The sequence below is a fragment of the Megachile rotundata genome, chromosome 12 (genome assembly GCF_050947335.1).
Source record: "Megachile rotundata isolate GNS110a chromosome 12, iyMegRotu1, whole genome shotgun sequence".
Taxonomy (NCBI): domain Eukaryota; kingdom Metazoa; phylum Arthropoda; class Insecta; order Hymenoptera; family Megachilidae; genus Megachile; species Megachile rotundata.
In genome coordinates, this window is record NC_134994.1 from 6,396,460 (window position 1) to 6,421,161 (window position 24,702).

At 30.6% G+C, this 24,702-nt stretch overlaps 6 protein-coding genes across 13 annotated transcripts in view; 3 read left to right on the forward strand and 3 right to left on the reverse strand.

Moving 5' to 3' along the window:
• The window catches only part of mRpS9 (mitochondrial ribosomal protein S9), a 31,522-nt gene extending 26,537 nt beyond the window's left edge, over positions 1-4,985 (forward strand). For all 3 annotated transcript variants that reach the window (XM_076538465.1, XM_076538466.1, XM_012279659.2), the window contains 2 exons: positions 4,308-4,470; positions 4,703-4,985. In XM_076538465.1, coding sequence (XP_076394580.1) covers positions 4,308-4,470; positions 4,703-4,794 — 255 coding nt within the window. In that variant the 3' untranslated portion in view covers positions 4,795-4,985. The remainder of the gene's footprint in view (positions 1-4,307; positions 4,471-4,702) is intronic.
• Positions 4,981-7,612, reverse strand: ArgRS-m (arginyl-tRNA synthetase, mitochondrial). The gene is made up of 5 exons (XM_012279655.2): positions 7,363-7,612; positions 5,886-7,044; positions 5,636-5,763; positions 5,329-5,552; positions 4,981-5,240 (listed from the first exon to the last, which is right to left on the reverse strand). Exons 1-5 carry the CDS (start codon positions 7,396-7,398, stop codon positions 5,090-5,092), a joined length of 1,698 nt encoding a protein of 565 aa, XP_012135045.2. The 5' UTR covers positions 7,399-7,612; the 3' UTR covers positions 4,981-5,089.
• A 220-nt stretch (positions 7,613-7,832) lies between these two features.
• On the forward strand, positions 7,833-9,250 carry wtrw (ankyrin repeat domain 61 water witch). Of its 2 annotated transcripts, none has more exons than XM_076538491.1 (5): positions 7,833-8,246; positions 8,337-8,469; positions 8,542-8,762; positions 8,856-9,003; positions 9,081-9,250. In XM_076538491.1, the coding sequence occupies exons 1-5, from the start codon at positions 7,983-7,985 to the stop codon at positions 9,164-9,166; spliced, it is 852 nt and encodes a 283-aa protein (XP_076394606.1). In that variant the 5' UTR covers positions 7,833-7,982; the 3' UTR covers positions 9,167-9,250. The 2 variants fall into 2 exon arrangements, with proteins under 2 accessions (XP_076394606.1, XP_003700931.1); XM_003700883.3 differs by having other exon boundaries at positions 9,099-9,250.
• Positions 9,251-9,822: 572 nt separating this feature from the next.
• On the reverse strand, positions 9,823-12,781 carry deltaCOP (coatomer subunit delta). Its single transcript, XM_003700894.3, has 8 exons — positions 12,625-12,781; positions 12,401-12,440; positions 11,856-12,079; positions 11,397-11,785; positions 11,156-11,326; positions 10,772-11,085; positions 10,368-10,684; positions 9,823-10,260 (listed from the first exon to the last, which is right to left on the reverse strand). The coding sequence occupies exons 1-8, from the start codon at positions 12,625-12,627 to the stop codon at positions 10,171-10,173; spliced, it is 1,548 nt and encodes a 515-aa protein (XP_003700942.1). The 5' UTR covers positions 12,628-12,781; the 3' UTR covers positions 9,823-10,170.
• Positions 12,782-13,210: 429 nt separating this feature from the next.
• On the forward strand, positions 13,211-16,335 carry mh (DNA-dependent metalloprotease SPRTN). 2 transcript variants are annotated; one of them, XM_076538474.1, is made up of 6 exons: positions 13,213-13,634; positions 13,729-13,944; positions 14,102-14,262; positions 14,355-14,463; positions 14,534-14,653; positions 14,734-16,335. In XM_076538474.1, the coding sequence occupies exons 2-6, from the start codon at positions 13,846-13,848 to the stop codon at positions 16,159-16,161; spliced, it is 1,917 nt and encodes a 638-aa protein (XP_076394589.1). In that variant the 5' UTR covers positions 13,213-13,634; positions 13,729-13,845; the 3' UTR covers positions 16,162-16,335. The 2 variants fall into 2 exon arrangements, with proteins under 2 accessions (XP_076394590.1, XP_076394589.1); XM_076538475.1 differs by having other exon boundaries at positions 13,211-13,944; positions 14,238-14,262.
• A 391-nt stretch (positions 16,336-16,726) lies between these two features.
• Positions 16,727-23,150, reverse strand: LOC100882464 (vitellogenin-6). Of its 4 annotated transcripts, XM_012279661.2 has the most exons (22): positions 23,019-23,150; positions 22,529-22,764; positions 22,154-22,396; positions 21,911-22,069; positions 21,657-21,799; positions 21,390-21,537; positions 21,120-21,304; positions 20,726-21,045; positions 20,475-20,650; positions 20,195-20,412; positions 19,902-20,118; positions 19,621-19,822; positions 19,333-19,549; positions 19,101-19,258; positions 18,879-19,021; positions 18,679-18,812; positions 18,470-18,596; positions 18,216-18,398; positions 17,810-18,139; positions 17,469-17,724; positions 17,064-17,343; positions 16,727-16,983 (listed from the first exon to the last, which is right to left on the reverse strand). In XM_012279661.2, the coding sequence occupies exons 1-22, from the start codon at positions 23,029-23,031 to the stop codon at positions 16,812-16,814; spliced, it is 4,260 nt and encodes a 1,419-aa protein (XP_012135051.1). In that variant the 5' UTR covers positions 23,032-23,150; the 3' UTR covers positions 16,727-16,811. The 4 variants fall into 4 exon arrangements, with proteins under 4 accessions (XP_012135051.1, XP_012135053.1, XP_012135052.1 ...); XM_012279662.2 differs by lacking the exon at positions 16,727-16,983 and having other exon boundaries at positions 17,238-17,376; XM_076538462.1 differs by lacking the exon at positions 16,727-16,983 and having other exon boundaries at positions 17,263-17,398.
• Between the last annotated feature and the right edge of the window lie 1,552 nt (positions 23,151-24,702).

The following is a 24,702-nucleotide window of genomic DNA, read 5'->3' on the forward strand; positions in this document are numbered from 1 at the left end:
AAAAGCGAACGCAAGATGAACGTGCTCGGGCCAACGATAGTTACAGAGGAAAGACCGCGGCGTTACTCGTTAACCAGTTTAAGAGATCGTCGTCGGTCGTTCGACGAAAACGACTGTTGGAGCGCGATAGACGGAGACGGAGATATGCACAAAAACATGGACAAAGCGAGTCAGACGAAAATCAAACGGTTGACGAGTCGCAGTAGAAGGACTAGACATTATTCCTTAACCAGATTGAAAAATCGGCGGCCCTTTTGCTTCGACGACGACAGAGATTCCTCGCCGAAGACGGACAACACCGTTACAGATCAAATGACACAAACGCTCAGATTACCGGTCGCTCACGAAGGAAGAACGAAGCATTGTTCGATGTCCGATCTGAACGATCGATCCAACGATCTCCTATCCACGAGACTGGCCTCCACCTTTCGATCGGTCAGATATCGGCAGTCGAGCAACTCGGAAAAGATCGTGACCAACGACGCCCCTCTGATCACTACGACGAACGATCACGTGGAGATCGACGCCGGTACGCCACCACCCGTAGACGAGTCCCTGTTCTACGACAATCTGGATGTGCTCAGGCAAGCTCAGATCAACAGCAACGATCTGAGGTCAATAATGTGGTCCATCGTCACCACCGCCGAGATGAAACTGCTGTTGGAGCTAGAGAAGTGCAACGCCTTGCCAGAGATGCCTCCAGGAGAGAGAATACGAAACATCGCGTACTTGTGGTCCTGTTACCGAGGCCTGGTTCACCTGCTCCCAAAACTCGAACAACGAGGCGTGAAGTGCGAATACGTGGAGCCGTGCACGGGCATGAACGCCATCCTTGCTGCGTCTCTGAGCGGCAACGTATCCTGCATCAAGCATCTGATCAAGAAAGGAGTCGATATTAACTGCAGAAACCCGATTAACTATTACACGCCTCTTCACTTCGCCGTGCTCGGGAATTCGACGGATGCAGCACGAGTGCTTCTCGATAACGGGGCAAAGCCTAGCACATATCTTTATCAAGAGGTGGTCGAACCAGTTTTGCATTGCGCGATTCGGGCTGGAACAGTGGAGATCGTGAAACTGTTGCTGGACCGAGGAGCGAGCGTTGTCGAAAAAAACCACACGGGTGAAACGCCGCTCCACGTAGCCTGCTTTGTTCAGTCCATTGAATGCGTGGAGCTGTTGCTCGAGTCTCCTGGTACTAACATCAACGCCGTCGATCGAGCACACAGAACACCTTTACATTTTGCTGTTATGACCACGCATTCGTCCGCGAAGCTTGTAGAACTTTTGTTGAAACACGGCGCCCTGATCAATGCTGCGGATAAAACCGGCTTTACTCCTCTTCACGTGGCGGCGCTGAACGAGCAGTCCCATTGCGTTGATGTTCTGATATGGGCTGGCGCCGATGTCAGCGCGACTACCAGTGCAGGATTATCCGCATTGAATATTATCCTCAGAAAGATACCCGATTCCTTACAGGTCTTTCGACAAAGGCTGGATGCTTCGATAACGCTGAGGAGGCCTGTTCCACATAACAGGGAATTCGAGATGAGGCTACATTTCGATCTGCTGTTCCCTAGTGGCAATCAGTGCGAGACCAGCTTCATCAACACCTTCGTACAGGAACGGTGCAAAGACTTGCTATCACATCCATTGGTGATGGCCTTTCTACACCTGAAATGGGAAAAGATACGAAAGTTCTATCTGCTCAGGATCATGCTGTACGCCATGACCGTCATCTGTATGACTACCTATGTACTCACCGCGTTAGCTTACAAGTGTTACAACTACGACGACGCCAGCAGCTCGAAAATCTGCAGCAGCAAGCGAATCTCTGGTTTCCTGTTCAGGAGACCCGTTATCGAGATTCAGTGGTACCTGCTGTTCATCTTCACGTGCATCTCCATCCCCAGAAAGATATTCGGTTTCATGGTGTATACGTCCGCGAAACAGTACTTCTCCAACATCGACAACGTGTTGGACGGCGTGGTCATCATCAGCGTGTTCGTTACTTCGTTCGTGTACACAGGCCGAACATACGACTGGCAAAATTACGTGGGAGCATTCGCGATACTGTGCGCCTGGACGAACTTGATGCTAATGGTTGGTCAGTTGCCAGCTTTTGGCACGTACGTGGCAATGTTTACGCACATACAGTTTGAATTTGCCAAACTGTTGCTAGCCTATTCTGGCCTGTTGATAGGCTTCACCGTCAGTTTTTGCGTTATCTTTGTTGGGGAGCCGTCCTTCGGCAACCCGTTCACGGGCCTCATCAAGGTGCTGGCTATGATGGCCGGCGAGCTGGACTTCGACAGTCTCATCACTCAGATCGATCAGGGATTAGAGTCCGAAGGACCTTTCGTTATTTATCATCCTCTGTCTGTATGCTCCCAAATCCTATTTACTCTGTTCATCGTGTTCGTGACGGTGATTCTGATGAATCTGTTGGTCGGCATCGCTGTTCATGATATCCAGGGTCTACGAAACCACGCTGGTTTGACAAAGCTAGTTCGTCAAACGAAACTGATCCTGTTTACAGAAATGGTGCTGCACAATAGTTCCATACCGTACGCTTTCCGAAAGTGGATGTCTGATCATAAAATTAATGTGGAGAACAGGAGACGGGTTCTGGTGGTAAAACCGCTGAATCCTTTAGAGAAGAGGTTACCGAAGGACATCCTGAAGGCGGCCTACGAGATTGCTCAGAAGAATATACCGTTTATGAACGATGATAACATCAGTTTGAGCGACCATGTTATGTGGATGAGACAGCAGAGCGAGGAATACTCTGACTCCAGTTTACAACTGGTCATCGAAAACCTGGCAAACAAGCTACAATCCTACGAGGATACGATCAAGTCACTGAAGGAGCAGCTGTTAGATACTAATAAAACGCTGGAGGGTATTGTGAAAAGTCTGACGAAGGAAAAGAGTAACTGAAATCTAGGTACTGAAATTACAAATAATTTAAATCTCGAGGACAGTCGTCGGAAATAGTTCGAATTAGTGCGCACGATGATCGAAAGTTTCGCGACGAATCGACCGATTAACTCTCTATGCAAATAACCATAAGTTTGAATGTCGTAATAAAGATGTGAACCCCAGGGGGCACCGAAAGTGAAAGTGACAGTAGGCGAGAAAAGGATTGTTTTTACAAACTTAATATAATGATCTTTTTGTATATATTAAGTTGGCTCTTTTATCGCGATGAAAGTTTTGTCCAAATTTCCTTGTGTACAGTTATAATTATAGGAAATGTTCGTCGAGTGAATTCGATATAATTCAGTAGTCATTCAAATGATCATTGTTCAAACATTTGAATTGGAGAAGAATTGTTAATAACTGTAGGAAATCGTCAAGATAGATACATTTTGCTAGAACGGACACGTTTCACTGTAAGAAATTTTATATGAATTAGGTAATTAAACTGGTGTCTCACTTCCTCTGTTTTCAAAGGTTATAAACAAAATTCTAAAATGCAGCTTTAGGTAGATAGAAATCAGTTTAATCGCCTTAAGAAAATATTTTAATATGCATTGCACTTAACACTTTGACTTTTGTCAAATTTTCGTGTAACTTTTTTTTTTAAAGTGACCCATGATTCAACTAGTTTAAAATTATTATAACTTTTTTTATTTGTTAAATATTTTTGCTGAACAATATCTCCATATGTTTTAAATATTCTTTTTAAGACTTTAAAAGAGTTATAATAATTACAAACTAGTTCACAAATTATCACCCTCTAATTTATTCGATTTTTATAGATTAATATTTGAACATTTAAATGTATACTATAAAAGTAATAATTTTTAGATCGCTAATGGTATTTGATGAAGTATAATGCCATGAACGATTAAACGTCGTAATCATGAATACGTGACAATATTCGTCAAAGTGTTAAGACGTTTCGTGCCGCGTTAAATTTAAGTCCTATCAGAAAAACTTGAAAAATAAAGGAAGAAATTGTGATATAATATTAAATTGCGATGAAAATATAATTATATTAAATTTGTTAAAACACTTATAGTACAGAATTAAAATGCGAATTTATAATACTCCTTAGATATCATATGATTATCTAGATAAAAAAATATATTTAGATAATTAAATAATTTTATTTTCTACAGACAATTTAATATTATTAATTTTACATAGATCATATCAAACTATTACCTCCCTATTATAAATTCAAAACCCTAATTGTAGACATGTTCGGCACGAAACTTGGTTAATGGACAATTTTCTGATACTCTATATATTCAAAAATTTTGGTAATTACATTGAACATCTTCCACTTTGAATTACAGGTTATATTTCCATTAATATTTTCGGATATGAGCGACAAAGTTGATGTTGAAGTAACCGTTTCTGGTGGGGGACCAACTGGACAAGCAGGCCTCATTCGTTGGGGTATTGCAAAGGCGCTTCGAAATTTTGTCAGCAAGGAAATGATAGAAAAAATGAGAATTGGTAAGAAAAATAATAATCCTTATTAAAAGAGTTACTACGGAAATTTCTAATTTCTAATGCATTATAATTCAATCTTTCAAAACTAATATTGATCAAAATGAATTACTTATATACTTGCATATTATCGTACAGTTTAATAGATACAGAATAATGACACAATATTTGTTAACATCAATCATTAAATATAATGTACCGACCCCTTATCTGTATCCGTAAAAAATATTTTATTTAGCTGGACTTCTAACACACGATATGAGGCGCCGCGAAAGGAAGAAGTTTGGCCAGGAAGGAGCTCGAAGAAAGTTCACATGGAAGAAACGTTAGTTTGGTTTTCCAATTCTGTATATGTCGAATGTATCTAATAGACTTGAACAAATTCTTATAAAGTATCTTTTAAGAAAATGCGCAATAAGTGGTAACTAAGTAATAAAATTAGGATGTAAAATTTTGTTAAAAATTTGTTATTCATAACTTTCTGAGCATACTTTAATAAATAAATGGAAACATTAATGAAATTATTATAATAAATTATTGAACACTGTACAATATTATTTTAAACAAGTTATAAGCATTACATAAATGTATGAAATATAAAATGTATTATTAATACTTCAATCGTTTACATTTCCTCCAAAGGTGTTAAACCAAGTAATCTCATACCTTGTGCTAGGGTAACTTTTGCTACATGAAAAAGTAATAATCTTTGATTTCCTACATCATGTGATTCGCCTTTCACTCTCAATTCACGAAAAGCTACATTGATAGCTTTGCTACAGAAAAATGAATACGTTACAAAGAATGTATGAATTAGTATACTTGTAATCTTAATATACTTGCTTAATATATAGTCATACTAACCATAAGTGAAAAAGATATACTGTTAATATGCATGGTTCTAATTCTTGATATGATTTAAGTACTACTTCATCAAACTGACTGATTAATGTAATCAAATTATCAACTTCTGGTTCTCGTAAAGAACTTGGATCACATTCTGTTACTAATGTAGCGTTAGATTGACGTTCTAAACTACATAACCGGCAATGAGCATATTGCAATTTTATTCCACAATCACCTTTCATCTAGTATTAAAACATGTTACATATAATTTACGAATAACATTTAAATTTATAATAAAAACTATTATTGTGTTCAAATAACTTACATTGTGTATAGAATCCCAATCAAATTTGTAATTGTTCATTCTGTTCTGCTTTAAATCCTGAACAATCACGCCAGAAATGCCCAAAATATCAGCAGTTGGTTCAAGATTATCTAATGATACCTTAGTTGCTAAAGAGAAATAAGATTTTAAACACTTTGAATTTAAATAAACATGAATTTTAATTAAGTAATTATCCTTGAATATCTTATTTATTTCATGCCTTGTCTTTGAATGTAGATAAATCACTTACTCTTTGTATTTATTTGCTTTAATCTCATAATTTCTTTTGCTTCATTTAAAATATCTTCTAAAAATATTGCTGTTCCTTTTCTTGTACTCATACCGTGTATTCTACCATATTGAATATGCTGTAACCTATTTACCCAGGGTAATTGCATTTTATTTAAAATTTCAACCAAACCAATGAAATGATCTCTTTGACTGTGATCCACAACATAATACATATTATCAAATTTGTTTCTTTCAAACCTAGCAATAGCAGCAGCAATATCTCGAGTTATATATAATGATGTACCATCACTTTTAAGAATTGGAATAACTTTTTCTTTAGTTATGGATATTACCTTTCTGTTTTTATCATCTACTGTTAATAGTTGTTTTTCTTTTATCAAATTAAGTACTTTATCTATCTCTTTTGCAGTATACATAGATTCCCATTCATACTTATCAAAAATAACACCTAGTCTTTTATAGACTTTTTCCAATTCCAAAACAGTGTAGTTTCTAATTGTTTGCCAATTGTTTAATATTGTGCTGTCTCCAAATTCTAATCGTTTAAATATTTCTTTGGCACGCTCGCTCAGATTTGGATCACTTTCAGCTGATTTATGAGCAGTAACATATACTTCGTATAAAGTTTTAATAGGATTCTCTTGTAGTTTTGCATCATTAGTATTTGTCATTTCAATTCCTAATTGAATAAAACCAAATTGTGTACCCCAATCTCCCAGGTAATTTATTCTCTCTACATTATTTTGTAAAAAAGCATTTATATTGGCTATACAATTTCCTATAATCGTAGAACGCAAATGCCCAAAATGAAATGGTTTCGCAATGTTTGGAGAACTAAATTCTACGATAACATTTTTACCATTGTTTACAAGTAATGGAGGTTCTACACCAGAAATATTATTTTCTAAAACAGTTTTCAAATATTTATCTCTTGATACTTCAAAATTTATAGTATTATTATTTATTGTAACATTATCAAAAGTATCATTTAAATCATTTCTTTCAAGATTTTTAATTTCATTTGTTATGTCATAATCTTTCGATTTTGAAGGAAGCATGAAAGAGTATGTACCACATGTCTGATTATATTTTACGTGCAAATTAGACATAATTTTTTCTCGATGAACATTGTCTATATTTTGTAATGATTTTATAACCTAAAACAGAAAACGGTTCGATTTTATATATTTAAGAAAATATAATGCATAAAAAAATATTTGATTTAATTGATAAAAAACAATGTTAAAAATAATGTATCCTGATATTAAAATTTGTAATAAATAGTTTGATTATAACTAATAATCAACGATGAAATGAAACAGCCGGCATATGACAACAAAACATTTTTCAATCTAAATTACTAATTATTTAATTAAAAATAAACGAAAAGAACTTGTTATAAACATTTAAGTTGTCTTACAATTACAGTTATTTTATATAACTTAAAATATATAAATAGTGAAATTAACTCGTACCTTTTTAAAAATTACAGTCCTTAAGTAATTACTCATATTATGATAATAAAATTATTTTAACATAAATATATCAAAACTTTAGATACAAAATATGCTTAAATTAATACAAATACATCATTTTTCAAATTTTGGCTTTATAACACACTCGGACGAGCCTAAATCCGTGTTTCAGTCACTCTTGTTAGGATGTTATCAAAGTATCATTTCTTGGATCATGTATACATCATTTATTATATCTTAACAAATATCTGTTATAAATATATATCAGCCAAATAAATTAAATTTATATAAATATTTTAATCAATTTTATTTAATATATTAGACAGTGCAATCATATTAATGGTGAAACTATAACCTCTATATACAAATTATTATAAAATTTTTTTAAACATTTTGAAAATCATTTTCAATACTTATAATTGGAACAAAATAGTAAATCATAGTACATATCCTATGTTATATAAAAATAACTTATAGAATTTTTTATTTATTAATCTTAATATTTAACTTTAAACTTGAGAAAAATAAAATCATATAAATGTAATTTATTACCATTACATTTATTTTCTATTTGTGAAACATGTAATGTTTCATTAATTGTACTTGACAAGAACAGAAGTATGGAAAATCAAATTCATTCTGAATTAATTGTAAAAGAAGAAGAAGAAGAGAGAGAACAGAAATGTAACACTCCTACTACTGAAACTAAAACTAGTGTTCGTAATGGAGTAGAATCAACAATTGGTATTAGACCAAGACCACTGATTTGTAAACCAGAAAATGTAAATATTGGATGTAAATCTGAACCGATAGAAACTAAATGGCACTGGGCTCCTGGAGCATGGCAAGATGCTACAAGAACCAGTGCCTTTCAACCATATAAGGTAAATTATTATTAATTATATAAGGTCTGCTATTTAAGATTCTTCAGTTTAATATGAATCTCAAAAATATTTAATCAAATCTCTTTGCAGCCACCTACTTTGCTCACTAATTTACAAAGAGGTAATACGCAAACAGAAATACCTCAACTTTATGGTGATAGCGATATTACATTTCATACATTAGCTGGTCAAGGTGAACTTACACCTGAACATATACATCCAAGTATGTTATTTTTAACTAGTAATGAAAATTGTATTTAAAAAATTGAAATAATGATTAATAAATTATTATTAGGTACAGTGGATGCACCAGATGAAAAAGGTTTAACTGGTCTAATGTGGGCTGCAGGATATGGACAGTTAGGTAGTGCAAGACAACTACTTAAAGCTGGTGCTAACAAAAATTATCGTGGTCTCAATGGAGAAACACCTTTACATTTGGCAGCTGCTTATGGACACCATGACCTTGTAAAATTATTATTAAATCATGGTGCTGATTCAAATGCAAGTGATGAGGTACATATAGACATAGTGTTCATTAAATAAATATTTATAATATTTATAAATATTTATAAATATTTTTGAATATTGTTCTTCTCTTTTATGTAGGAGGGGAATACACCATTGATATATGGAGCATATGGTGACCATCCACATGTCTGTTATGAATTGTTATCGAGAGGGGCTGACATTACACGTCGTAATATTTATAATATAAGTGCTTATCATGCAGCAGTATTAAATAATTCATCAACTGGTAAGTAAACATCATGTACAAAATATTTCTAGCATCTTATATGTACAATGTGTTAATACATTATATAAATTAAAAAGAGATATTGTTTTTTCTAGCTAAAGCAGTTATTGAAAATTATTTAATACAACAAGTGGTAAATGTACCATCTGACATTTTACAATAAAATAATGTAAATAATACAAAAATGTAATTTAAGCATTTTGATAGTTTTGAAAAAGATGTATAAAATATAAAATTAGTATTTATATTCAAGTTTTCATATTGATATAGTTATTTATAGTAAATATTTACTAAAGTTTATTATTAATTAATTAAATTTATATTTTCAATATTGTATGAACAAGCATTTTACATAGAATTTATTAATTATTTATATATACTTAAAAGAAAAATTAACTACTAACTAAATTTCTTTTTATTACTTATCAAAATAAATCTAAATAAAATTGTTTCATACGTATTAATATAATATTTTGTATATATGTATACAAACATTTGTAATACCTAATATTAATATCTTCCCTTTCTTAACCTACATATCATTATTCATTTTATGAATATTTGTACAAAAGACGTATAGTGATACTTTTCATTATTGAACATGAAAAATGTAAAAATATTAAATGCTTAAGATACTTCCATTAAAAATAAAATGGTGAAATAATAGTAAAATTGAATTCTTTTGCTAAAAAGCATGTATTACGTATGTAATATATACTACACAAAAAATACTATTACGTCTTTTTTAATATAATAATACATAATTTTCTCAGTTTACCAGAAAACTTGTGTAACTGCACAAAAAAACTCGTAAAGAAATATTTTGAAAAATTTTTAATGAACCATGCAGGTAATAAATGTAATTCATGAAGTGAGAAAATTTTCAGTATTCTTTTTTTTCACCAACTATAAAATATCTGTATACAAGTTTCATTAATAATTCAACATTCGACATATATTAAATAAAACAAAATTATTTATGAAAAGTGTATAAATACCGTTTAAAACATATTTAAGCATCCAACAATCGGTAAAAATAGTTCTGTGGTAATAACTTGTAATTTGAATGATTAACTAAAAATACTCATTGTGATTTCAATGAACAGTACTCAATTCTGTATCCGTGTACATGTTCAGCACAAGTAACTAACATTATTTTCTGAACACTTAAACCACTTCATAATTATCAGTGAAGAAAACTGTCTCTACTGAATATTTAACTGGACTTTCATCTTCTACAAGCAAAACTTCAGTTACCTGTAAAGAATAAAACGGTTTGAATTTAGAAATGTATTAAAATTGGCTTCAAACTTTGTTTCTCCTTACAGTTAGGAAACGTTTTTTTCTTTCTTAATACGACGTACCTTAATATTAACATATGACGTCTTGGACGAAAAAGAAATAACAAGAGGGAAAAAATCAGCAGGAGTAGAAGAAGGTGCTGAGAATTCCATTGACCCCGATTTCGTTGATGCATCAACTACTGGTAAAGACCATACAATTGTGTTTCGTCGTGCTTCGTGTGTATATTGTCCATCACATTCATATACAACGGGACTGCATCCCATAGGTAATGGAATGTTTATTTGAACATCGTTTAATTCAAGATTAGCTTGCTCCAATTCATACTCTATATTGACATCACATCCACCTTCCCCATTTTCCGATGGCCAGCAATTAACTGTTTTTAACGATAAACAAAAAAATGTTATATTATACTATAATAAAATAAATTTGATATATTTTTCATGTAATAAATAATTTTTACTTGAAATAGGTAATGCTGTTTCATCTTGAGCTTGTAATCGCCACTTTAGTACTCCGACATCAGTATTCAATGGGAATGGTTTTGTAGGGATCTTTAAACCTATTTGTCCACGAGTCCTAAATAATTCTTTATCTACATTAGGATGTGTTTGTAATTGGATTCCTTTAGAATCCCTATTTTCTAATTGTACACGAATTCGACCCCATTTTTCATCGGAAATATGTAATGTTATTAAACCATGCAATTCAAAGTGTTGTAATCCTCCATCTCGGCCAATTCGCACATTAAGACGTTCTTCTTGTCGTAAATGAACTCTTAAAATAAAAATGTATTATGTGGTATTCATTAATGGTGTACATACAAATAAAATAAAAGGTGCCTTACGGTTCAGTATTGACTGTCTGTGGTGTAATTGATGCTGGTTTTGTGCCTGCTGAAGGTAAAGGTGTTGATACAACATTTTCACCTTCTTCTTTTAATTGGTCAACAAATGAATCAACATCTCGAGATTTTCCTCCTAATTTCATTGCACCTGGTCCAGCATTAACAGGTTTTCTGTGTAAATAAAAAATAAATTATAATATAATCTTTAATAATATTACCTTCATATTGTATTTTTTCTTACTGTGTTGGAGTATATGAAGGTCTGACTGGATCTGGTACAAAGTTAGCAGTATCTCCCACAGTAGGCGTTGGTGTAAAGTTACTACTGCTTCCATAAGCATTGCCAAATCCAGGATTTTTAAGACCAGGCTTTTTATTTGCTTCCATTCTTTGTCTCTGCAATTCTTTAGCTTTTTCACGCATTTTATTCCTGGCTTCTCTTTCCTGGGTCATTCTTACAGCTTGATAAACTTTTTCTTCATGCGAATCCATTTCCACAAATGTTCTAATCTGTGCTAAATTAACACTTTCTCTATATCCCAATGCAACTATTTCATCAAATGCAAATATTAAGTTAAATGCATTTTCAGCTATTTCGAGTTCATCCATCGAATTGCAATATTCTGGAATCTTTGAACATATAAAGTTATTAATAGTTTACATAGAAAATTATTTACTTTCATATTTAAAATATACTTACAACTCTTGCAAAGAGCCTCAATGTTTCTAAATCTTCTAATATATTACTAGCTTTTGTTGTAATCAATAGCATGTATACCTTTTCCAAAGGTTGATAAACATATCTTACAGATTCTGTTTCTACAAATGTATGCTGTTTGCCAGAACTCATTAATTTTGGAAATGCAGCGAGTAAACCTTCTATTCTAGCTTTTGTCATTTCAACAAATTGACGAGAGATAATAGCTAAAATTATTATACATTATTAAATTAAATTTGTCCTCTTTAGTTAACATATATATTTAGAACAAAAATATATTTTAAATGCAAGTAATAAAAAGTTATAAAGTAATGAACTTTAAAATATACTTCATAATTAATTGATATTAGTATGATATTATAGTAAAAACGCACATTTATAAAAGTAAATACAAATAAATCAATGCAGCAAAAAAAAAATTTAAATACTTATTAACTAAAAATATAATATAAATTATGTATAAGACTATGAGATAAAACACACACATACATAAACAGGCGCGGCTGAACAGAATAAACGATACTTACTTTTACCTGCTTTAGTGCAGACTGCTGCTGCGATAAGAACCTAAAATAACATTGAATAATTTATCAATTACATATATTTCAATTTTTTAAATATATTTCGATAATAACCATCAGCGGTGGTTGACATCTGTAGCACCTCTTATCACAATCGCATTGTCATAAATATCACTTAAGATTTACGTGTTTTAACAATTACTTAAATTTAACAATAAATAAATACTTACCATTTTAATTAATTATTTTGATACGTTATGTGTTGTACGATTAACCTAATACAATTTTTTACATAAGCAAATCTCTCATCCACATCATATATACAAATACGAGGAAACGGGCAGAGGGCGCGCTATGCTGACGTGTGACATGATGAAAGATATAAACCACGAATTACATGACTTAAGAGAATGGATAATCGACTTCTTCTTTCAATGACAAATCATGTGCATCTAACGATAAGGTTTGGCATATTTTGTACGTATTGGCTTTCATTGGTTCGAATATCCTTCACCAAAAGTAACATTCGCGACTTTTGTGATATCGAATGTACGTATTCAAAAATGATTTATTTTATAGATGACGAGTTTGCACTTTTTCTGCGCATGTTAATCAAGTTTTGTTCTTAGCAATCTGTAATCTATGATGTCGCGCAAGCGCTGTAATGATAATCGTGACGCCAAAAGTATGTACCTAGTGTATTTCTTTTATTGTATCCTTCTCACATCATCACTAATTTTTGCTGTTTCTTAATTTTGTCCCACCGTCTATATGACCATGAAGATGGAAGCAGATTGTAGAGGGACATCACACTTGTAGTTTCCCTATGCTGTCGACCTGCGCGAGTTGAATACATTCTTTCGTGGAATAAAGAATAATTTTATAGTTTTGGAAAAAGATGAAACAGGAGTTTGAGCAATTTTTAAACTAGCAACAATGTTTTTACTTTTATTTTATCTTTATTCTTTACTACGCATTCTATAAAAAACTGGGTTTAGTAAAAGAGGATGATAAGTAAAAGGCGTGTTATCTTTTTCTAACGTGATTCTTGGTAGAAGCAGTGATATGCGAGAAAGAGAACATGTTCAATCGTGTATCTCTGTCCTTCAGAATTGGTTCCGAATTTTCTTATAGGGCATTCAATCTATGGCAACATCTGGTTGCGTGTAGTACAGGTCAATTTCAAATGCTCCAATGCATGGTTTAAAGTGGTGGTGTCATTGTTTCCAAATTGACTGATGTCAGTTGGATGATATACGTTAACTTGAACTTTATTGTTATATTACATTATTTATTGTATATAATATCTAAATTTACTATTTATATGTTTACAGTCACAGTTGATTCTGTACACGTATATCGTCTTTAAATAAAATGTCCTACAATCTGTAGTTTTAGATATAAACATTGTTATTTATAATTTTTTGGATAATTATTAATATTGAAAAGTTATGATACACTCAAAGAATCGCGATTTTGAATTAGCATATGAATTACATCAACAAAATAATTGTCTTGGCTTGACAGAAAATGCAATTTTACCAGAAAATGTAAGTTCCCTTTTTTCTTAAATTGTTAATATGTTATAAAGTTAATGTTTATGTTTTTATGTTATAATAATTTTATACAAGACTATTTATATGCCATATAATTTTATAAATGATAATATTGAAAAATAATCTAATTTGTATATGAAAACATTTTTAGAGAAATAAAGAAAATTATAAGCCCAGAACATTAATTGATCAGACTTTAGAACTAATAGATCCGACTCCTAACATTCATACATTATTTGTACAATTTAATGAACGTTTTTTTTGGAATGTTTTACTTCCTGTTGAAGTTAAATGGAGTAACAGAATGACAAGGTAAATACTTTATTTTGTACTGTACAAGTTTAATGTAGCTACATATATACATGTTTATATATGTAATTTTATAATACATTTATACAATACAGTTGTGCTGGCATATGCAGTTTTCATCCTAGGAATCGGCAATGTATAATTACACTTAGTGCACCATTATTAAAACTTAGACCAAGGAAAGATCTTGTTGAAACGTTATTGGTAAGGTTTATTATTTGGTAATCTAATTTAAATTTATATAAATATTTGTATTATATATACATATTTATAGCATGAAATGATTCATGGATATTTATTTCTCACAAATAACAACCGTGATCGAGATGGCCATGGTCCAGAATTTTGTAAACATATGTATAGAATAAATAAAGAAGCTGGAACAAAAATAACTGTATGTATTTATAATAAAATGAACAACATAATGTACTACTTTTAATACTGTACTGTTTAAAACTGTCTTTTTTTGTACAGATATATCACAGTTTTCATGATGAAGTTAGATTATATCAACAACATTGGTGGAGATGTAATGGTCCTTGTCAAAAAAAAGCTCCATACTTTGGTACAGTACGTAGAGCCATGAATCGTGCACCAGGTCCATCTGATTTCTGGTGGAAAGAACATCAACAAACTTGTGGTGGTCAATATATTAAAATCAAAGAGCCAGAGAATTTTAAAGCAAAAGGGTCAAAGCAAGCAAAATCTGTTCCAAAAAGTGTTAAGTCACCAAATGGCATGTTCAATTGGCTTACAAAAACTACACCAGTTAGTACAAAACCAAAATCATTGGAAAATAACAATAAATTATTAAATGAATTTAAAAAACTTGGAAACAATACAAATAATGTTCATGGATGGGGTACAGGAGGGCCAAATACTGTAAATACTTCACAAAAGTCTAATAGTCCTAGTTCTACTTTAGTTTCTAACAAATCTAAATTCTCCTCTTCTGGAATACTTGGTGGATCTAAAACAGGACAGAGTAATCTACTGGACAGGTTTTATAGTAATAGTCAATCCCATGGATCAAATATAAATACTGTACTTCCAAAAAAACCAATAAATTTGGTAACTAACAGTCCAGTAACCAAAAAAGGAAATAGTAACAATAGTCAGTCACAAAAAGAGTCACAAATAAAATTTGTGGAATGTCCAATATGCAGTAATTTCATATTAAATGATGACATAAATATACATGTAGATTCTTGTTCAATAACAAAAAATGAAAAAACAAAAACTATGATTAGAAGTAATGACAAATCTGTTAGTTCGCAAGAGAAAACAGATTATTTTTCACCTGTACATAAAAGAAAAAACGATACACATATATTTTCAAATAAACCGCCAAAATTAAATAAATTAGAAAATTCAACAAAAACTAATTGTCCTGTGTGTAGTAAAACTTTTGAACTTGTAGATATTAATGAACATCTTGATAAGTGCCTTTTAGAAACAGATAAACAAGATAATAACTCGATTTCTAATTTAGATGACACAAATGATAAAAATGAAACTTTAAATGGAAGTATTATTTCTATAAGTAGTACATCTAGTAGTACTTCATCTTCTTCTTTAAATGAAGATTTAAAAGATTCTCCTCTTACTCCAAAGCTTGCAAAAAATAAAATTGCTACCTCACACAATTGTTTAGTTTGTAATGCATTTATTCCGTCTGGGACGTCGTTAACTGATCACCTAGAAGACTGTATCGGTAATGTTTTTAAGGATGATTTATCATTACCAATTGACTGTGATAACAATGAAATATCAGAAATATCGGAAACATCTTCAGCGATATTGATTGATGAAAATAATAAATACCCTTGTCCTGTTTGTATGCAATTAATATTAGAATCATTTATGAATCAACATTTGGACATATGTCTTAAAAGCTCATAATCACGATAGAATATTTAGTAATTTATATTAACTAATGTATACGAGAAATAATAGAAAAATATGATTATTCATGTATTCTTTATTTAAACATTTAACTTGTATTTATGTTATTCTAGTTTTTTACTGCCGCTTTGTACTATTTATGAATGAAATAAATATATTTTGTTTTATAAATTGATAGTATACTGTCATTTGTCTGAAGGAAATAAATGAATTCTTATTACTTTATAAAAGTAGAATAAAATATATTTTTCTTTTAATTAGGATGCTTCTCAGTAAAACATTATTGAAAAATATATTACATTATAAAAATATATTATATGCAGTGATTATAATATAGAATTATTATAAATGAGATAATTTTTCGCTCCAATATAACTTGTTAGTATAGTACTTGTTCATTTAAAATTTTCTTACACTGCATTTTGCAAGAAATACAAATCATGTTAGATACAATCATACATATTTGTTAATATTAACTTACGTACGTAAATAATTACTTAATTTTTTTACAATTTCTACAACAAATCTTCTTAAATTATATGTATTTATTAAAAGTAAACTCTACCTCTAAATATACTATATTTCAAATATCTTGAATGTAAATGTATCAACACTAGTCATAAAGCAGATTTTTTGTAAATACAACATTATAATTTTTCAAACAAATTGTTGTTATCAAGGGTACGCATCGTACATATACCGCAACTAAATTCCAGTAAATATGTTGGAAAGAACAGAAGAATTTGTTCTCGTGTCCAATGCATATATAAATAGAGATTAGGAACTATCATATCTATGGTATTATTATCCAATCTTAGTCTGAAACATAATATTTTAATATTATGCGATTGTATGATTAACATAATATAAAAACGAATAAAAGATAATTGAAGGTTTACTTCTTAGAACCAAACGTGTGGAACATATAGCTTTGTGGCAATGGAATATTTATTGTATTATTGTATAACGTTGCTCCAACTTCATTAGGTACAATTCGTACAGTGTCTATCTCATCATATATATTAACCTTAACACCATGTAAATTGTTTTCTGCTGTTAATGCATATCTCGGATCTTCGCTATAACACTGACCGAGTAATAGAACCTCACCTTTATTGTGAAATGAGTAATTCACATTGTGAATAGTTTTTATAGAGTCTGGTGTTATAACACACGTGCCTAAATTTGGAAGTGATTAAGACAGGTAAGGTACTGTAATCAGATAGAATGAATTCTGCAGGTACAAATAATTAACTATTTTTTCCAAGAAACTAATTAATAACACAAAAGATATAACAACTTACCAAAAACCGTTTTTACAATCGATAAATCCAAATATTTATGAATCCCAGTTCTAGTTAAAAAATAATCTATAAAATTGTAGTTATATTCAATAGCTACTTTATCACTATTGAGAGATAATTCTCCAGTATCTGAATCTTTTGGAAATTTTGCCGTTACAACAAATTCTTTAGAAACAGAATCTGAACTACTATTCCCACCAATAAAATCATAGAAAGCACGAAATTTCCAAGCTAATCTCATCAAGCTTTCTGGTATCTAATCATTGTTAAACAGTTAAACATAGAGAGTTAAGCAAATATAAAAATATGAAAAGTTATTAATAGTATAATACTGAATTTACATTTTCATGTTGTGCAATAATTTGATATTTCCTCAAAGTTGATAATTCTCTTGAGGTCTCATAACAAGCATCAGAATAGGGTGTATAATGTTTTCCCTCTGATTGTTTACGACACTCTTCATATGGCCATTTTGCTTGTTTAGCATCTTCTAATTGTTCCTTACTAATTTCACCAAGTAAATTTAATGTAATTGAAGATCCACTGCATTTGCCTTTTGCGGTATCGGACAAACCCCAAACAATATTTAATGAAATTGTTGCTGGATCACTTGGTTTAGTACTAAGAAACTCCCATTCCCAAGGTATTTCTTTTTCTGCTTCCAAACAAAACTAAATAGTAAAAAGTACGTTAGTTTCACAATAGTTTTATACTGAATGTATCTTTAAATTTTCAGGTAAAAGTTACCTTTAAAACTTTTTGACCTGGAGTAATTTTAGTTGCTTTAATTTTAATCATATCAGACATCCAACTAGTAATTTCATAAAGTATAGCTAAATTCCATTGTTGTAATAATTGAGATGATTCTACCTCGCGATGTGTTAAAGATAGCATATGATGACTGAGACCTTTCATATATTCAAATCTTACCTAATGGAACATATTTAACATGTTATTTATAGATTATATACTTAAAATATATACAACTGTAATATACTAACTTGAGTATGTGTTGTATCAATCGTACTAATATAAGCAGCTAAACCACAACTACCTTTTGGTGGTATATATGTATAATAATCTAAAAAATGTAGTGCTGTAAAAGCAAATTGCAGAAATGGCCAAATACTGAAACAATTCAAAAGTACAGTACACTTATTAACATCTATTACTAGGTAAGATTTATAATAGAAATTTACTTTTAACTTACTGATAATTATCGTGATGCGAAGAAAATACATCTCGTACTAGTTTTTCTCGAGATATTATATTTTCACAATCAAAAAGTTTCACATATATTTTACCTCCTAATTCCGCTAATTCCATTTGAAACAGATCTTTTTCCTATAGAAAAACATGAATAAGGTTTTAATAAATAGCTGCTAAAATACAATTTTAATTATTATTTACCTTTAGTTTATGAGCTGGTAATTTTGTAACTATGTATAATTCGGGACAAGTAGAACACACTTGATTTAATTTTGATTTAACATTTACACCTTTTATATTGGTCGATGTTCTAGCATGAGTTGTAATTCCCATTTTAAGGTGTTCTACAAATTACATCGTTCTTAAAACATTATACGTAATAAATGCTGTGTTGAGAAAGATTTTAAGTAAAATAATTGATACCTCCTGGAGTATCATATGAGATAAAAGGTCGATCCTCGAATCCAATAGTAATATTAACTGGAAGATATCCATGAACAGAATGTGCTCTTTCCGCACTATGCCATATATCAATCAAAGGATTATAATTTTCTATTATTTCTGATTTATGTATAGATGTTCTAAAAATAATAAATTCACAGGATAAAAGATTATAAGAGGAAATAAATGAAATTTATAATTCATTATTTTATACCGTAATATGACATGATTATTTCGACCAACTGAGCTATGTGTAAAATTTCCTCTCATTGAAAACAATGATGTCGTAGTAATTGCAAGTCTAATATTTGCTCCCAGATCTGTGACCTGTACTGATTCCATTGTTAACGGAATATTAATACGTTGTTGATTGACATGAAATTCCATGTTTTGATATATATTATATATATTATCAGGTAAAGTGGAGAGGTCTGTAACATTGTATAAAAAGTATTATTTGATATTACAACAATACGGAAAAAGCTGCAATTTATGAACTTACATTTAAATCCTTTCATAATATTTGTTTCATTTATATGAAGACATAAAACTGTTTTTTCTTGAATACGTGCAATTATTTCTAAATGTACGGGTCCATTTTGCCTTTGATCTAATTTAAATTGCTTTAGTATATCTTTTATTTGTGTGGGACTATCAAGGTGTGCTGATAATGATTGTAGAAGACCTTCAGCTTTAATGTACAACTATATGTATGTAACATTTAAAATATTAAATATAATCATAAAAGTTATAAATAAATAATTCTAAAAATCGAGAACTTACAGACACATGATTGATATTAATTCCGCTTCCGTAAGTATTTACTGTCACATATAAAACTTCAGGTATGTTTGTTAAAGGATTAGCAATAATAATTCCATGTATCATGGCACCAAATTTCCTGTAGATATCTTGATAATCAAATAAATAATTTCCAGTAATTATGTACTGATTTTTTGGTGGTCGAAGTACTCGCGTAAATTGTGTAGCTATTGTTCCACTAAAATATTATAATCATATAAGAAATAGTATATCGAGAAATTTAATAAAAATAAATTTATCATAACTTTGCATACATATGTACATAGCAAGGATGTGTAGTGTGTTCCATTGACTTTAACATAGTATAAAAGTAATTATATAAATGTTGATCAGGTTCACTTTGCATATACCAATACAATGATATTAATCTGTTTGGTGTAGGACTAGAGATAATGAGTAATGTTAATGCAGCTACTCTCATTTCTAAATGTTCAGTTCTATTAATTAAAATTGGCCAATAGACTGGATATATCTATAATAAAATAAAAAGATAATATTCAATAAATTATTAAATTATGTAAGTAAAGTACTTACAACATCAGGCCTTAGAGAAGCAGTTGGAAGTGATGCCCATGCAGCAAGTACACGAAAATGCCGCGATTCTGCATTACTACCACTTGCAATAGGTTCCAAAAATTCAACAACTCTTCCCAATTGTATATTTGCTAATCCTTCCAACCAGATCATTTTTTTTTCGTATTCCTTTGTCTCTATGAATGATTTATTGTTATAATAATAATTTAAATAAAATAAAAAATTAACGATTAAAAAGTATCATTATATACCTGTAAATTTATCAAGGTACAGACGTACATAATCGTCCAACATTTCATATGGACAATATAATAAACATGTTTTATAAATCAATGTACCATACGTGAGAATAGCAGTATTTTGAACCTCAACAGATATTTTGTCAGGTAAATTTAAAAATGTTTGTAAACTGACTAATAACTGAATATCAGGTTTTCGTATGTGAAACGGTAGCTGGGTAAGAAGCTGAATTGCTGACATATCCGAAACTTTCTTATCTTGAATTAATTCTAATATAAATAATGCAGATTCCTTTGTACCAACTTGTGGAAGAGCTTCAAGAAACATATTTCTAAAATAATATTAAAAGAATAAAATAATATGTAGTAAGCTAAATTTGTAAAAATTATCCGAATTCTTGAATACCGTATTGTTTCTTCTTTGTAACTAGTCCCTGAAATCTTCGTATATGCACCACGTAAATCAGCAACATTTAACATTCCAAGATAATAAAGTAACACACTGATTGTTGTGTTATGTAAATTACCCGTCTCAGTATCTAAACCAGGATTTTCAAGTCTCTGGCTTAATCGATCTAATAATCTTCCTATCTGTAATATAAAAATATTATTGTTAAACATAAATATACATTAGAACCATTACAAAATATGTTGTATAAGATGGAATGTAACTTACAGATTTAAAGACAGTACTCTTATCAGGAGTACCTCTGCCTTGGGTGAGATCTAATTCTGGAAGTTCATGTTGTAGAACTTTGAAATGTAAGTTTTTAATAGGTATTTTATTTATTGTATCTTTCACCGAAATTAAATTAAAGGTTTGTCTGTGTACCAAGAAATGAATATGAAAGAAGTGTAAATGTAATATTAGTGATGTGAAACTCTTTCTTTGGTATTATAAATAGTTTTTTTAAAATAACAGTATTTTTTCTTTCCAACATACCTTGTAAAGTGAAACTGTGCTTCTCCAAAACTTTGGAAGGGTTGAACATATATACCTCCAGAAGCATTGACAAACAAAATCTCACTTAGTTGTCGAGTTAAATTAACTTTATATAATCTTTCACTGGATTTTAGTATTGGATTCTAAATATAAATGAAATTTATTTTGTTAAAATTAATAACATGTTTTATTTAATAAAATTTTTTATGATTATATTCTTTGCATCCAACTTATTTAAACTTTATAGTACATACTTGATCACTGTTAGGACACAGCATTTTGGGTACATTTGACCATGTATAATGAGGATGCCCAACACAAGTACGAGGATCTAAAAATTTCCTTATCAGCCATTCATTTTCTTCTTCAAGATTAGCAACATATTCAATATTACATTGACCATAGTGATTTAGCTAAAACATAAAATTATTACAATATGCAGATGTAACACCACTCATTGATTAAAGTAAAGTACCATTACATGTACAATTACTTACTTCAGTTGAGTGAAATGCTGTTGCCTTTTCTATGCCAGACAAATCCAATTGTAAAATTCCTGCTATACTTCTTTTTATATTTGTGGACCATGCAGATGTTGCTTCTGTACTAAAATTTTCAACCAGACCATTTCTATATGTAACTTGAAATGGTTTCAATAGTTCATCTGCATCAGCAGGAATATCTTGATCTTCTTTTATTTGTTCCTCACCATTCCACACAATCATCTTTAATGACTGTAACTATATAAGAAGATTGATGCATTATAAAACCGTTCTTCAACTAATAGAAGGAACACTTTAAAAACTAAGAGAAAATAAAATCATTTCAATTTTCATATCTTAATATTTATTAAACAATGCTATGAAATATACCTGCATTGTAGAAACATTTTGTTCCATTTGAATTAAAAGTTTTCCATGAAATCCCCATGAAGATGATGCAGTAGATGGTAACAAAACTCCAGAGCTTGAAAGTGCACTATAGGAATAAACATATTCCTTTCCTGATTGGAATACACTATATGTAACATGATTATTGCAAAATAGAAGAAACACAAGAACAATTCTTCCTAGTTTATACATTAATGTCTGCAATGTATAATTATTATCTGTAAAAAGAAGTTTGTTTTTTAATCAATGTTTACATATTTAATAATTTCCTAAAACTATTAAGTTTATATAAATAACTGTAGATATTACAAGTATTTATAAATGCTTGCTTCACAATATCAACTATCATGTTTAAGTAATGTATATAAATTAAAATAAAGTATCTTATGTGTGCTAAACGTCAGTATGTATATAAGGATGTCTTGTTTAAAAGTTCAATCCTAATTATAAATAACGATACTTATTTAAATACCTGTGATTCTCATGGTGTGCAATGGTAGCTTAATAAAAGTGAACTGAGTTCATAGAAGTCAAGAGATGACCCTTACTGTCCCTATCTCTGTGACCCATGAACACGTTCTCACCATATGTGTGAGTCAAATTTATCTCCTGTCTAAATTATCTTTAATCGTATAAATCAGCCTATTACATTTTCTTTTGTACATTTTTATATAATATGTGATCAATACGCGATGTTTTCTGAAGAATTACAAAAGATTGGTAGTACTAATTTTAAATAAAATAGTATTAAAATTTAATTGTTAAATTTTGTAACAAATTTTTATTATAATATGTATGTTAATAACAATCATATTCTTCATAAAATGCAGTAACATACTGTACTTATAAATCTATGGAATATGAAACAAATAATTACTTTTGTCTAAAAAAATTGTGTTAAACTATGGTAAAAACAAAAACATAGATATCAGGACCTCTGACCACATGATCGTCAGTTTTATCTACCGCATCATTAAAAAATAAATTTCTAATTTTTTGATGCTAAATTTATTTTATACATACATATTTATAACAAAAAAATTACTACATATAACAAAAATATTAATTTTATTTTTTGGCCCGCAATATAAGAAACGTAAATACATGGAATTCTTTAGTAAAAATATATAAATGTCATTAAATATAGTACGTTATGTACAAATTGTCGCAAGTAATCGCTAAAAAGTCGAATGAACGCGGAAGCGCATTTATTTCAGCCAGCATAGTGATCCTTCAGGGAGTGATTCGAAAGCATGTATGCGTCTTTAACTAATCGCCGCCAAATTGATCAAAACCGGAAGAAAGACAGAGACAAATTATTTTATTAGAAGAAGAGAACAGTTATGATCCTAGATGGCGGCAAACTTAAAATCTATTTGTAATAGATTTAAAATGTACTTCCATGTAAGATGATACTCAATTTTTATTAGTATGACGGAATATTTTCCAATTACTCCTTTGAAGATAACTGGGTCAACCGATGGTACGAAAAAGCCCTCAACTGTTACGTCACAACCGGTTTCAAACGCATCAATTGACTGCATAATTCAAATGAAGTGATAATAGGGGTGTATAATTATTGTGCATCATATTACCGGGTGGTGTTACCCAAACAAATTTTTTGTTGGAAATATCTTAAAACTAATAATTACAATTAGAAACGACAATTATATTCATATTTAGCACATCAAAAACAATAAAATGTATATGTGTCATAAGCTAGGGAGGGGTTGAAGTAAAGTTTTATTCTTATCAAACTCTTCACGGACTACAGATCTTCTCGTAGATACCTACAAATGATAGGAAAGGAAGCATCACCTTGCTGCTTACGCTGTGTTGGCGCTAAAAGCATAGATGTCGATGCACTCCGCACGTTTTCCAACATGTTTTCTTTTCGAAAAACGAAAAAGGTAGAATGCAGAACCGGTGCACAGGTTATCAACCTTGTGTGATGCATGCCAATGAAGACTGTTAAGCGCCTGTTGCACAGTACATATGCCAACAACATGCCACGCCGCAAGTAGGACGAAAGATGCCTTCCTCTAACCTTTCAATACGACTCGACCGGTACTTTTACATGTTTATCTTTTATTTACAATTACTGTTGGAAATTGTGCTATATTATCAGAATCTTATTTAATTTATTTCTATACAAA